This window comes from Pieris napi, chromosome 7, assembly GCF_905475465.1.
Source record: "Pieris napi chromosome 7, ilPieNapi1.2, whole genome shotgun sequence".
Classification (NCBI taxonomy): Eukaryota; Metazoa; Arthropoda; class Insecta; order Lepidoptera; family Pieridae; genus Pieris; species Pieris napi.
Window position 1 is genome coordinate 2,728,949 of NC_062240.1, and position 15,987 is coordinate 2,744,935.

General features: G+C 32.5%; 1 protein-coding gene across 4 annotated transcripts in view; it reads left to right on the forward strand.

Moving 5' to 3' along the window:
- Positions 1-15,987, forward strand: part of LOC125051368 (coiled-coil domain-containing protein 6) — an 87,449-nt gene that overhangs the window by 31,045 nt on the left and 40,417 nt on the right. For 3 of the 4 annotated variants that reach the window (XM_047651627.1, XM_047651626.1, XM_047651628.1), the window contains exons 2-3: positions 12,343-12,610; positions 14,512-14,592. In XM_047651627.1, coding sequence (XP_047507583.1) covers positions 12,451-12,610; positions 14,512-14,592 — 241 coding nt within the window. In that variant the 5' untranslated portion in view covers positions 12,343-12,450. The remainder of the gene's footprint in view (positions 1-12,342; positions 12,611-14,511; positions 14,593-15,987) is intronic. The other variant, XM_047651625.1, reaches the window with a different exon arrangement.

Sequence of the window (15,987 nt, forward strand, 5' to 3'; positions counted from 1 at the left end):
GACTAGGTCAATTGGTGTGAATTGTCTTTAAAAAAAAAAACGTTTATTGGCCTAGTTTGACAATGACAATTGCCCTAAAAGTAAAACGACTAGTCTAAAAGCCTACATGACACGACATTTTAACTAACAGCCTGGCCACGGGACATTCGCCGACGCGAATATTCGCGCGGTGCGAACCGCGATGCGTCTAGCGGCTGAAATAAACTCATAGCAATGTACTAATCAAGCCACGCGCAACGGCGACCAGCGATGCGACCGGCTAAATGTACCGAGCGAATCGCGCGGGCGACTAACGTCGCGACGGGCGAGCGAAACAAATGCATGAATCAGTACGGTGCAAGCCACGGAGTCGAGCGGCAGTCGCGGCGAATAGAGAAGGGAATAAATAAGTTTAGTCGTGGTCGCGGCGAAAAATGAATACAGAGTTTTTTGTTACTGAAATACTGGCTAGACCAGCTATTTGGAAGTATGGCCATCCACAGCATTAATTTAATATACCTTAATCTCAAAAACAATTTTTCAGCGGCACTTAAAATTCTATTTGCATTAACTTTTTTCTCCAATTCTGGTTGAATATTCATAAGAATATAATTGAAGGTTTCAATACTCATTCTGGTATACTCAAAAAAATAATTCTGGATATATTCTGAATTTCTCATACTTCTTGTGGAATTCTCCACAATTTCTCCAAATATTAGGTCTTGCACCAAAAGCTATTACTTTCCAAGCAATATCGAGATGATTTCGATAAAGACATTTCGCTGTCGAACTTCCTTACTGGTCGCGGCGGCAAACGTGACTGGTCCGTGGCCTGCAAACGGCCCCGCGCGAATGGTCGCCTCGCCTCCCGCATCGCCGTTCGCACCGCCGATCCCCGTGGCCAGGCCGTAATGTTTACGTAATCGTAATAGGTTTGTAAACAATAAAATTGCAAAGCAGTTGTAACGGATGTATGTTGGAAGGAATGTCGGCTGAGATTTTGTTGATACGGTGTTAGTATATATTAAATTGTTGATGATTTATACTTAAAACAAGTTTGAAATGTTTGAAACGTTTTAAAAATTTTAGGCGTGAAGATAAACATTGGTGCAATTAAATCTAAAGTTCATAAGAGAAAGTCATGTGGAACATGGTGTAATGCAGCTCCTTACAAACACATGTAAAACAAAAACTAGGCGATTAAAAAGAGTGGCGGAGAGTTTATTCCCAGTTCTTCTCATCGATCTACGCCCTTGATTTGAGAACTGGCAGTAAATGTATAAGAAGCATTAATATGTATTTTTAAACGGTTTTATTTAGCTCACCCCGTTTGTTTTATTAATTCTTGGGTCAAATTTAGTAATTCAAATTTCACACTCTTCCTGTCAACCGATTAATCTGAAATTTTGTATACACTTTGGATTTTGGTGACAATACAATAAACTAAATAAATAAAATAAAAATAAATAAATATTATATAATATATAAATATATATTATATATATAACATTATATTAAAAACTGTATCTATTTTATTAATTAAATATATATTATATTTATATTATAGAATTGATTTATTTATATAAACTAACGGGCAAGGAACCTTGCAATAATGAAGCACTAAATGAATTAAACAGAATGCGAAATAAAAACTAAAAACTAGAAAATAAAAATAGGTAAAAAAACTTTTTAAGTTAAACGGTTTTATGTTAAACATACATTGCAATGTTTAAGATAAATGTACTAAAAACCAAAAAATAATAAAATAGATACAGTCCTGGGAATTATGAACATATGCATAGACTAGACTAAAATAAAACCGTGGGGCATGTCAATTGTCTACAATCGTTGATTAAAATGTTTGTTTTGTAATGTTACACTATAATTAGGCAGTTGTTCAACCGACAACGATGGACGTGTGATAAGTAGGGCTAGAATGTGGAAACAAGCTAGCAAGCTCGATTATAAGCGAGTTTTAGGGTTTCATAGTGGTGAGCGAGTAGTACTTTTATCATATTATGTTTTGTCGATTAAAGACAAACTACGAGCAGTGAAACGATTCCTCGCCAGCCAGCAGTGTGAATGTACAACGATAAACTAGTTGAAACATCTCTTTTATTTACATGGAGTGTATAACTATTGGAATTTCCATGAGCAAGAAAATAGTAAGTAATTTCCTGACCGTCTGCGGGCCAACTGCCTATTTTAACGACGAATTAAACGATTCTTCTATCGCACATTAAGTCGATAATTTGTAGACAATTGACGTGCCCCACGGTTTTATTTTAGTCTAGTCTATGCATATGTTTATAATTCCCAGGACTGTATCTATTTTATTATTTTTTGGTTTTTAGTACATTTATCTTAAACATTGCAATGTATGTTTAACATAAAACCGTTTAACTTAAAAAGTTTTTTTACCTATTTTTATTTGACGTTCACAATGTACACGTTCACAATGTACACTTACATTGTATTACCTATATGAATAAACGATTTTGACTTTTGACTTTTTGAAACGGTTTAAAGAATTACACATTACTGCTTGCTTCCGGCATGGACTGTATTTCTCCATGTAAAACTTTCTACCAATCCCTTGACAATCATACCGGTGACGTGGTGCCACAGTTTATGCAACAGCTGTATCGTCAGCTGTTCCACGTCCTGAAGGCCATGTGGAATGTCGTTGAAATAAAAACAGAAAAAGTATTAATTGGTGATGAGATAACACTTCTGTCTAATTACCTAACTAGAGCTGTATCGCATGTTACTAAATTTCACATTCACCATTCTCTTGTCAATCAAAATTATCACCTTGTTATTAAATGTTAGGGGTATTATATCATACAGGATACTAACTGAAATATTATTTCATTGATCAGAATTGAGTCTCCGAAACCGCCATATTAGCGAAGTAAAGAAAGATCAGGTATCATAGGATTTTATCAGTTCTAAAGTGTATCTCATATAATTGTAAATTATGAATATTTTTTCGTGTTAACTTTTTACTTTTCTGCAAAAACAAACCTAGGAGTTCAGGCACCTCTTTTTCTAATTCTTCGCAATTTTAATGCATTAAACAGTACTTATCCGGAGCTGAATATATTCTGTAGTGGGCTGATCGGTTAATCGGGTAATATTTTTTTTCTGTTTAACAAAAATTTTTTTTTGGTATTTTTATTTTATCTTGTGTATTATATATTTTAAATTTTTTTTGTAACATTTATCTTTTCCTAAATTGTAATATATTTTAGATAAAAGAGTTTGTAACATAAACGGTAGATTTAGTACTATGTATAATGTGGTAAACTTTAATAAATAAACACTTTATAAAGTTTGGTTAATAACTGAGAGCTTGGAAGCAACTTTTAAAATCAAATCATAATACTTAATTGGTTTTCAACGGACGTCAAAATATAAGGTTCTGTTTGACCTCTTAAGATCCGTAATCCAGTCGAAGTCTCATTCAACTTGATCGTATAACATTTTAGCAGTCGAAAGCATGACTGCCTTTTTGTACTTTTGAAACCACAATACTGAACAGACCGGTTTTAATGTGGAGTAGAATGTACAGGTGATGTATAGAACAGGTCCTGGTACTGGTTGGTTTAACTTTTATCTAGCCACAAGCATACAATACAGGTTCATCAAGCATGAATGCGACATAACAAATGCCTTTTTAATCGCTTATATGGTCATTATCTTAAACGCTCGCAAGACAATAACTTGACAACTTGAGTGTTGCAATTCTAAAATTAAAAAATACATATTAACATTATCTGAGTATTTGAGACAAAATTCTTAAGCGCTTTCCCATGTCTAATTTCTAAATATTTTTATGAAATTGCGACGAAGTTTTACATAATGTCAATCGTCACCTGTGTCTATTGGTAATTATTTCTAGCCGTAAACTTTTCTAAAGGTATTTTACGGCCTTGCTTTTCCATAGGAAAATCTACGACATATTTTTGAACTAAAGTATGTAGGTATAACGTTAGCGGAATTAATAAGCAGAAAATTGGTCATATTAAAGGATGTTAAAACATGTATTATTTCGCCATACTGCTGTCGTATTATAAAGTATGTTAAGATCTATCTAGAAAGGTATTATACAGTATTTACAATTTTCTTAACCTATATAGTAATAATAATAATAATTAATAAATAGAAAATTGCGTACCTTTAACGCTCGCAGCATTTGCTCGCTGTACTACGATACTTATTGGTTGAGCGAGGAAAGTAGCTCTGGGGTCACTGGTACTATCTATTAAGGTATTTAATATTTATAGTAATAAGTAATGTCATATGGTAATCTACACGTGTTCCCTCACTATACATGAGCCTATAGCCATGAGCCTATATTTGTATGTAACTGACTAATAAAACAATATTTTGCTAAAAGCGTAAATCAATTTTCTATTAATATTTATTGTGAAGTCTGTATTGTATGTAGGTTAAAGAAGTCTTTGAGACTTTACCAACCAGTGAGAACAAAACCAATCAGTGAGAACAAATGAAGATTTTATTTAATTCGAATTAAAGAATAACAGATTATTAACACCTAATCGTCGAGGTCCAAAACTTTATAATTAACTATAAAGTTTGATACATGGAATGTAGATTGTCTATATAATTAATAAACAATGTTGAAAATGTAGTTGGAATACATTTTCGTTGAGGTATTTTTGCCTATTCGTGAAGTAATTTGTACAACAAGTTAATTATTCAAACTACCTCTAAGTTTACAGTAAACGCATTCTAATTATTGTATTTAATTTGTGAAATAACGAGCCACTAGAGGAGGACGTAAGTTACGCGTTGTGACTGTGTAATTTGTTACGTGACTTCAATTATACTTTCGATCGTTTTCAGTTGATAGCCATGTCCAGTGACCAGCTTGGACGGAACATTTAACGACGGTATATGACTAAATTTTTCAAGAGCCACGTGTTCTAATGGACCATAGGATTTTTCATATATCTGTGTAATACTTACTGGTTTGCAGAAGCTATCGCAAGGAAAGAGCCATTAATAATAATAATAAAAGCCTTTATTCACTAACCAAATATGTACATATAATTTATAATTTACACTTCGTTACCAATACATATTAAAACAAAACATAAGTTATTACTCAATGGGCAATTATCGCAAGGTATTTCTTCCGGGCACCCCCGTACGGAAAAATAAAAAAGACACCTACAGAGGGTAGAGTACAAGAAGTGCATAAATAACAAAAAAAGAATATACAATTATATGTAACACTAACTAAAATTAAAATAAACTAAAATCTAGAAACAAATAATATTAATAAAAATGCAAAAGCATATTATATAATTTTTACCCTAAGCGATAACGTTAACTACATAGGTATATATATATTTTTTTATAGCTATCAGCCATCAGTTGGTCAGGTTGTCTTCTGATATAGACCTCTCGTCTCTTTCACGAGCTGATTGATATTCTCCATCCTTCCGGCAGATCGTCTTCCCATCTTTTTATGTGACGGCTTATTCGGTTATTTTCCTTCTCCCATCTCTGGTACATCATTCTATGACGTCTCTCGTCCATTTCTTTTCATGTTATGAAAATTATTAGGAATTAAAAGTACATATTTGTTCCTCTGATAAGCCGGATGCTGTATCCGTCCTTAGATGTAGGTACATTAAACATAAATATGGGCTCGTGTACAGAGGGGGAACACGTGTAGATTGCCATATGACATTGCTTATTACTTTGAGTTATCGGACGCGCCCTCTTTTGATGACGTTATTTGCAGTGAAACTCCTATAATAGCTTGTATGGGCTTTGCTTAATAGTTTATTTTTTATTTTTAATTATTACGATATTGCCAGGTAAAAATTACGTATTAAAGATAATAATTCAATAAATAGATTATATTCTATTTATTAGAGCAGTTATTCTTAAACTTGCACGTTTACTATGTACTCGTATATTTACCACTGAAAATAGGAAACAAGAAAGATGCTATTCTTTAAATCATATATGTATAACATGAATACGTATAAGAACGTATAAGAATATGTACCATACATAATTGCTATTTGTATATACTTAGGTAGGGTAACCCTTATTTAATAAGAATGTATTCTATAATATAAATTTTAAAGATATACCTTTAGAATTTAGATATATATATATATATATATTTTAAAATCAGTAGAATTATTAAGAATTTAACACGTTTTCGAGTGTTATATTTTGCTTTCAAAACATAATTATAAATAATATTTAAAAGTTCCCCATCATTCCCGTGTATGGATTTTTTTTTATTCAATGTCATATAAATGAGTTTTTCGCGATTTTTATCAAAACTGTAAGTTTTATAATAAAAGTACCTTAGACAAAAATGTAGATTATATTTTACTGATTTTCAGCTTGTTGGGACTTTATGTACCTCCGAATGTCTAAATTGACCGAACTAATTGTATTAGTGAAATCGTATACCGCTATTTGCATTATCATACATACCTACTATTAAAAGTCGAGTGGACTGACTATAATGATTGTGATTTCAACACTTTGTAGATTTTAGAGTCAAAGGTGCAACACATACTACACAACTTACAAAGAGACACTTATAAAATATTTAAATATAGACTCCTGTTTTATTATGTGTGAGATTTTAATCGCATTTAACATGGGTGGCCAACACAGTGACAAAACGTAACTTCTTTTATTTTTAGCATTTCTATATCTGTTATCTAATTCGGGTCATATATCATTCTAAATTCGTGTCGCCGCTAAAACTGATACAATTTTAGGCACTATATAAGTTTAATGGATGTTAAAAGGTTTATCTTGACTAGAACGCCCTTATTCTGGAATCGTGCCAAGTCAATGATGTTTTGTTTATTACGAAATTCCGCCAAAACTGTTGCAATACTCCGACCTCATTCTCCCATTTTGTTTATGTGAGCTAGTCGCATTTTGATTGATCCTAAAATATTATCAATTTGAGAGATCGTAAATTTTGCTATAAATTTATTTTCTAGATTATAACAGATCATAGAAGTACCACAGTTAAAAAACAAAATCGTTTACGTAGACAAATCAAAGGCGGCAAAACGTGCTTTAATCAATATTCGGTTCCTTTAAAAGTTCGGAAGGCTTTATCGAAAACACTTTACTGATGTCAAACTGAGCATCGAATTCTTTTTTCAAATTTTAAAATCTTTATATATATAATTCTTCTGTGAGTGTGTATGTCACTGAACTTCTCTCAAACGACTGGACCAATTTTGATGAAATTTTTTGTGTGTGTTCAAGGGGATCTGGGAATGGTTTAGATTCACAAATCAGCCCGCCAGATGGCGCTGCAGTCGGTACTTTCATACTTTGCTTTACTAATTGCTTGAAATATCATGCAGGACAGCGTCTGTCGGGTCCACTAGTAAATTTATAAATTCATACACTGTAATAAAGTGTCGTGAATTATATACAAGTCCTGTACCTATCTCTGTACAGAAATAATAGTTACAATTAACGGTATACAAATAAATTAAATAAACATTATTCCTACCCGATGACCTAGAACTAGAAGTGAATCTCATTTGAGTATCTCGTATCGATTCGCTTGAATGGGCTTTCTGTCCTATTAACCATAAAATCTGAATACTGGGCTACTATTATTAAGACCGAGATCCAATGTTCAGCGTATCACAATAGTGTTATTTGTATTCCCGAACACACTACATTCCAACCTATTGTGCTGTTAAATGTTATATGTGAGTGAGTGAGGTGAGTTTTCGGCACTCTGAAATTCATACAAACATGTTATCTTTGGTAAATTTATGTTTTCGTCTATGTTCTGTCTATTAATACAATGCTTTGTTTTGTGGAAAATTTGCTATTGTGATCTGCATATGAATATTTATGAATGGCAATTAAGTCATTGTTTTGATTAATATCTTGATATTTCGCTTTGTTTATAAAATGCTGTAACCATATCAAAATTCCAAAGAAAGATGAGTAAACCCTTATTTATATTTTCTATTAGCTGATCCGGCAAACGTTATGCCATGTATAGATATTATTTCTAGGAAACTTACTATTGCTTGTAATTAAAAATAGGGGTTGATCGTAGAGGGGTGAAAATTAGGGGTTGTATGTATGCTGTATCATAAAAAAAATTATAACAAAAAACATTTTCTAAAAAATAAAAATTTTGGTGTGGACACCCCTTATCACTTAGGAGTTTGAAATATAGATAGTAGCCGATTCTCAGACTGAATATGCATAAAAATTTAATGAGAATCGGTCGATCCGTTTATCCGGAGTATGGGAACGAACATTGTGACACTAGAATTTTATATATTACATTGAATATCGATGATATGTGATATGCGATTCTAATATTTTTAGGTTTGTACATTTTAAAAGTGCTACAGTGCTGAGTTATATTATTTACGATATTTTAAACAAACCAAATATTTTCCCTATTCTTACGTAAAGTATAAATACCCAATAAGAGATACAAAACACTAGCCGCTAATTCGTCAAGTATTTGCTAAGTAAATGCTATTTTAGTCGATGAACACAAGTCATTGTAAATAATATTTGCAAACGTATTGCGAAGACGTGTCTTACCTCGCTAAACTTTATGAACAAGGTGTGTCTTTGCACAACGATGTGTGATGGCCGTGACTAGTTTTGACCAAAAACAATGGCATAATGAAAATGTCTTGGATATATTGTAATATGTTGAACTAGCGAATTTGTTTAAAAGCACGTTACGAAATGACCACCCGTAAAAATGGATTTTCGATCTTCAAAACCCATTGCTTCACAACTGTTATAAATTCTGCGACTTGAACTTCTGCAGCGTTGGCCTAGTGGCTTCAGAGAGCGACTGTCATCCCTGAGGTCGAAGGTTCGATCCCCGGCTGTGCACCAATGGACTTTCTATCTGTGCATTTAACATTCGCTAGAACGGTGTAGGAAAACATCGTGAGGAAACCAACTTGCCTTAGACCCTAAAGGTTGACGGGGTGTTATGCACCCATGGCATGGCATATGGCACAGGAGGCTAATCACACCTGCTTGTCTATTAGACGAACAAATGTTTATGAAACAGATACATCAATCTGAGGCCCAGACTTAAAAAGGTTGTCGTGCCACTGATTTATTTTTATTTTAAACTTCTGCATAAATCTTTATTTGCACACTACAATTATTGCAAAATTTCCACAGAAAAAAGCATTAAATTTGTATTAATAGACAAAACATAAAAGTAATATTAGTGTTCTGTGCCTACGTCATGTTTCGGTCTAAAACATGAGGGTTTCCTGTGTTTCGTTACGTTTCAAATGCTAGATGCGGACTGAAAAATCAATTTGAGTCTAGAATGTTCTATCTTAAAGTTGATAATCACATGGCTATCACAGCTTAAACCCCAGTTGTACTTATAATTGTAGACCTTAGATCACCTATGTTTTTATAAATAGGGAACAGTCACGAGGTTTGCACTTAGCAACACATTGAGTCATACATTATTTAAATATACTATATGATAGGGTCACCCTCACTGTCCCCCAGTCATGTCAGACATGTTGGAAAAACCCAGTGCAAATTTAGTTAGGAAACTTATATGAACTTAAAACCTTGTTAAGCTTATATAGGTAATTGAACATCCGCTGTTACTAGGGGACCTTGAAGAGTTGTTTTTCATTTATTTAATTAAAATACATGATAGGTATTATTCGTACGAAGTTTTAATGATGTACTCGTAATTTTATTTTTTACAATTCTAGACTACAAAAAATTCAACTTTACTTTTATATGGTGCTCGTAAATTTTTGTAAATGTTCTCTAAAGATATTGATAAAAATGGTAGAATGAATTTAATAAAGCGAACACTGTAGCAAATTAATTTAATTTTTACTTAAGTAGGTATACATTTGTACATAGTCTTACAGTATTGATACTACTACATTATTAGTGAATTACATTTTGAATTTGCTACAGTGCTAAGATACTTTGTTTACGATATTGAAAGGAAACCAAATGTTCACTTGAAACACATGTAATAGCTAAGTAAACATAAAATATCGAATTCTTCATTTAATTACTCTATTCGAATTGTTACCAATATGGCAGAAAAAACTATTTAACCATAAGGAAGTGAGGAACCGATGTATCGTGACTGCAGCATGCTCACTATGCATAATCTTAATAAATTAGTAGGTGGGGAGCGACCACAATATCTCTTTACTTAGTTCCGCGCTGATCGTGAACACAGTGTGTAGAAGTGGAGGCTTTTGACCTATCATTGTGCTTAGAATATATTATTGTATTGTGGCTTTTTGTGAATTTTGTTCTCATACATTAATTATATTTACTTAAAACGTCTGCTTTGATATAAAATGCTTCAAGTGTTTTTATTAATTTAAGTAACGCAAACGCAAGATTGTTATCAAAATTGTTTATAATCCAGAAAATAAGCAACGGCAACTTAAAGTGAACTTAAGACATCTAAATCTAGAAGTTTTTTAAACTACTTAATTGGGAACGAGGTTATTTATATAATACTATACGTTTAATTATTAATGAGCTCAGCGAATAATAAATGGATCATTAATTTGGATTTAAAAGAATATATTGCACACTCATTTAAATTGAAAGACAGAAATTTAACCCACTTGCTTAAATTTCATAACTTAAAGTTCAAGACGCCCGCGCACAATTTTTTGTCTAGACATTTACACACAATATGCATTTTGCTATTATCCGAAAATAATTCCTAAAACCTGTGTTTCGAATCGTTGCACAATTGGAATGGTTTATGTTCAATTTGTCCTATTTCGTGGTTTGCAGCTGTAGCTGAATTTGGCAGTGTGATATTACCACGCCCAACTCACGCGCAATTTAAGCATCCTTAAACATATTTAACGCAGTCGCCTGGAAATTTGTTTTCATTAAAAGACATAGTTTGTTCATGTATTTTTGCTTCGTTTTTGAATACCACTGTATGTAAAAAAACTGTAAAATTTAGATAATTTGTAAATATCTTCGGTAATAACAACGGAGTGATTACATTCTAGTTGTTTTATAGTATAAATATCGTTTATTACTAATGATTTATAAAGCCATTAGGAACCTAGATTTTTAGTTGACATTTATAAAATTAATTATCTATCTATACTCACTAAGACATTGACATGTGAAGAATTACTTTAGCTCTTTTTCTATCTCTAAATAAGTTATGAAAAAGAAACCAAGATTCTTGGCCATTATTACCATCCTATATATTATATATCTATCCTATATATTAAACATCGTTACAAATTATCATGTATGTATAACATAATGTAAAAAAACAGATTTATATTTTTTTCATTATCAATTATAATAATCTAAATTTATTCGTAAGATAATTCGCTATTGAGAATGGCACAAGTGTCCCCAATACGCTTTATATGTTACAAGTAACAAGACTAAATATACCGCGTGTAGCTTGCATAGAGTGTCTGAAATATCGCTGTAAAGGACACGAGCCATCCTAAGTTATTTAACCCTGAAGCATAGCTAAAATAACTATCCAACTGGTGACACGGTTGTGCTAAGTAAAGAACATTGTTAAGTTCAATGTCTAATGTATATAAATCTTTGTTATTTATAACACGCAAATAAGTGAATTAATGTGAAATACATATCAAGTATTTACTTCGACGTTATTATTAATATTTAATATTATGTATTGACTCGTCTAACAGCTTACAACTTTCTTTTTGTGAATGATACGTTTTCTATAAAGTTGTATGATTTCTACATAATTTTATGTTTCTCTCTTAAATAGGTGAGCTTAAGTACTTGCTGCAGTCTGTGTATAAACTTCTCATTCAATATTTAAATAAAGAGTTTTATTCGGATACAAAATAGGCTGCGAGTAACAAGTTCTTAGAAGACCTTTTTAACGCTTAATGCGCTTAGAAACCATTTATTCTTGAGCTCCTGAATACGAACCGTAACGCCGATAGTTGTTGTTTGTGAATAGAAACGTGATATAAGGAGAGGTTCTATTTATCCTGGTCGATGCAGTGAGTCGGCTACAGAAATAGATTAAAGCCACAATAATATCAGCGACGTCGCTTTCTTGATCGCGCTATACCACGTGTGCTTAATGTCGTATGATTTTAACTGTTTGATAGTTTATTTACTGGCGTCTGCTTAAAATATATTATAAATACACTGCTCTTGCAAACAATGTTTTGCGCTAAACAATTGACAGTCATCAAGAATATCAAATTCTCTCTCTCTATGTCATTACATTAGACCCTTATCACACTCATTTGTTTTACCTTCTATGATAATTATGGCACTTACTCATTGTACTTAATGCAGGAAGCACAGACGTGTTTGATAATGTGACAGTGAGGAATCTGATCCCAGTGTTTTAAGACTAAACGAAGTTCCTAATAGTTTGTATTGAGGTTAAAATGTGCTGACTTAATGAAGTTCTTCAAGTTCCTGAAGATGGGGGCACACGGGTCCAAAGAGAAGCTCTATCGAAGCAACTCAGAAAAACATCCGTCCAAATTACCTGTTCCTAATGATAAGAAATATAAGATATCCGTGAACCGTGAGAGATTCGGCTCTTTCGGTACCAGAGGTGAGTTTCTTACTTATAAACATATTTTAAGGTTTATATTTAATCTTTCTGTATAAAAATTCTCAATAAATATTGAATAGTCTAATAGTTTTTTATGGCTCTGGCACGATTTGTGCATTAGCCAGCGTCAAGTATAGTATTTTTTATAATTCGTGCTTGTCTTTAGAAATTCGACCGTTTCCTCCATGTCCGGTTTAGGCACTTGCCCGGTACCGCACAACCCTCCCAAAGGCCGAGAACAAATTTAAATTAAATTAAAACTTGCCCTCGAACCGGGAATCGAACCCGGTACCCCTCACCTAGCTGCCACTTAATAAGACCGCTAGGCTATGAGGCCCCTTTGTCTAATATTATTCTCCTAGTTTCTGTTCAACGTTTTTATTTAAATGGTAAAAAAAAATGTTTTGTTTTGTCTGAATTAAACATATGTTTATTAAATTCGCATGTTTAAACATACAAAAACATGTCTACATTCTGTATGTATAAAAAGCCATAAATACCGCATATGCATCACCGGGCCATTAAAAGTAAAATGACGATAACGTCAAAATAAACGCGACGCATGCAATGTGCATTAAGTTATGAACGGAAGCCTTTTAAATAGTTAATCTTTTCACGTGTCCAATGATCCTATAAACTAAAATATGCAGTCACTTTCTAGAAATAAAATGAACTTCAACGCGACTATGTATATTTTTCCACGCACGATTTTGTCTGATTGCATTGTTTAGCGTGTTCCCACGACGGCTGTTTCTTAAACATCGAAGTAAGTAGGTTTTGTAATGCTCTGTTTTATTAACTGAAAATATTGAACAGATACCTAGTCAATTAGTTCTCCGTTTATTGATTGTGAAGTAAAGGAAAGTACGCGCATGTTTTTAGAAGCGTTATTATTACTGTTTTTACCTTATTAATTACTGTGAAATACATTTCAATGATTCCCTCCCTAAAAAACAAATGACTACATAAGGAAGTAAACCCGATATATCCGATATAGCACAAAGTCAGTGTTGAATTAACATTTAGAATTACGTAGCTTTACATAACGACAAAGGATACTGGTATTGCATAATTCTCCATATAAAGACATATGTGTCTGAGAATGTAATTAACAAATATAGTCATTGGTAGTTAAATCAGGTCATTAAAAATTATTCTTTGCTTAAAGCTATTTACTAATTACAGTAATTTCTCAACAAGTATTTAATTACCATTAATAGACGTAGTTTTTGTGATTTTTAAGGGCCCAATTAATTTTAATATGTAGTAATCGACGTATAAATAATATTAGATGGTTATACTATCTCTCAGTAAAGAACGAATTATATGTTTTAAAAGCAAAATTAATTATTTTTAATCTATAAAAAACCCAATGATTGTCTATTGTCTACAACACTTGAGTTCTCACGAATTGTATTGTTGGTTAACAGCATATGAAAACAAGGAGCTAGAATTTGAAATTAAACAAAAGGCGTTTAAATAAATTTATAACCGACTAGCAAACCCGGCGAACTCCGTTTCGCCACCAGATGGCTTCGTGTTATGTTACATTTCGTTTGGTGATCCCGCTTTTCTGTTGAAATTTTTCCGGAATTTTCTTTGCTATAAACCTCACGGAGCCCGAGACCTTTCCAACGAATGCAAAACCGTGGAAATCGGTTCTTGCGTTCTGGAGTTATAGCGTCAGGAAGGAAAACCCGACTTATTTTTATATAGTAGATTTCAAAATTCAAAAGACAGGACATCGTAACCTACATTGTTTTAAAAAAAAAGCAGCCTAGGCATCTTTGACTTAAGGGATCAAACTAGTTCAGAAAAATTGACAAAGAAAAGTACTGTTTTCGTAATCTATTTGTTTTGTCTTAATACTTAAAATTACATTTTAATGTATCCTGTTCCAGGAAATGGGAAAAAGAGGGAGCCTACAACCCCGGCAAACCGGACGCCGACTGCCTCCACCCCGCAGCCGCCGCCAACTCAAGGTAATTCGGTGCATTGTAACATATATTAAATACCAGTGGTGAGGGGAAGAGCAAGGGATGCAACCCTTGATTAACGTTGACACGTCCAAGCAAGTCTATTGGTACATTTTATACGTGGTATATGCAAGTAATAAATACTAGATCAAGGGTAGGAAATTAACTCCATTAATAACTTAATTCGCTATAATTCACTTATTTCACTTCACTGACTTTACATAAACTGAACACTTAAAGGTTAAACGAAGAAGAATGCCCGTGCGTCACAGCTTCTTTTACATTCTATTCCCTACTCGTAAACAACAGAATGAGTCAAATTAGCAGCTATATATGCGCGCTTATGTCAACATTCTTAATAATATGTTTAAATATTTCATTAAATTTAAACTTAATAAAATCAATATTAAAAGCTAACAGAAGTAATAAAGACACCTAATTTCTATACTCATATTGTATACATTTAAAATATTGCATTCGTTTATAACTATACCTTTATTAAAGTCCCACAAAAAGTTTAGTTTTGATTTTTTTGCTCTTTTTTTATTACGTTACTGTTGCTTGGAATCATTACTGTCCTAATATTAGTGTTATATTTTTTTTTGTTTTCGTAATAAAACAAAAATAATACAATCACAATAGAGAATTTCAAAGTTTAAAGAGTAATACAATTTTTATCACAGTAAGGAATCTACTTTCGTCATAATTAAGTCTACTCTTAACATTATCTTATGTGTTTTGCCTGTGCCTGTTTGCGACTGTTTTTTGTTTCATAACGTCTTACGAAAGAATGTCATATGGCGCCGCTGTATGTAACTTAAATTGTCTTTGATAGTAGCAATCTTAATGAGTTTAATAGAGCCATACAGAAATGGGATTATTAAATATTATAATTTGAAAACAATTGCTTCGTAAATAAAATACAGCTTTTAACTTAAATAAAAAAAACAATTGACAATCAATGTTAACATAGTCAATTGTCAAATTAACTTTTGAAACGTTCTTATATTATAAAAGAAAAAATAAATACTACAATCACTATTCAACCTTTCGTAATTTGCTAGCTACGACTATATTCAAGTCATAAAATCATTATATAATCTATAATATATATATATAAGAAAAATGGTCTTCGTTTGAGGCTCCTTCACGCCTAAACCACTGATCGTATCGAATATTTTCGAAAATTTTGAATTTTCTTAGCGGGAAGTTAAAAAGAAGAATAATAAAGGTATGAAACAAATTATAATAATGAAACCTAAAATTTTATTTATTTCCTATTTTAAGTGAAGCGAAGTGGCCAGCGGGCGGGAAACGGCTAGTATAATATAAAATGAAGTCGCATATGTTTGTCTGTATGAACGCGATAATCCCGTGACTTAAAATCGAACAAACGGGTGT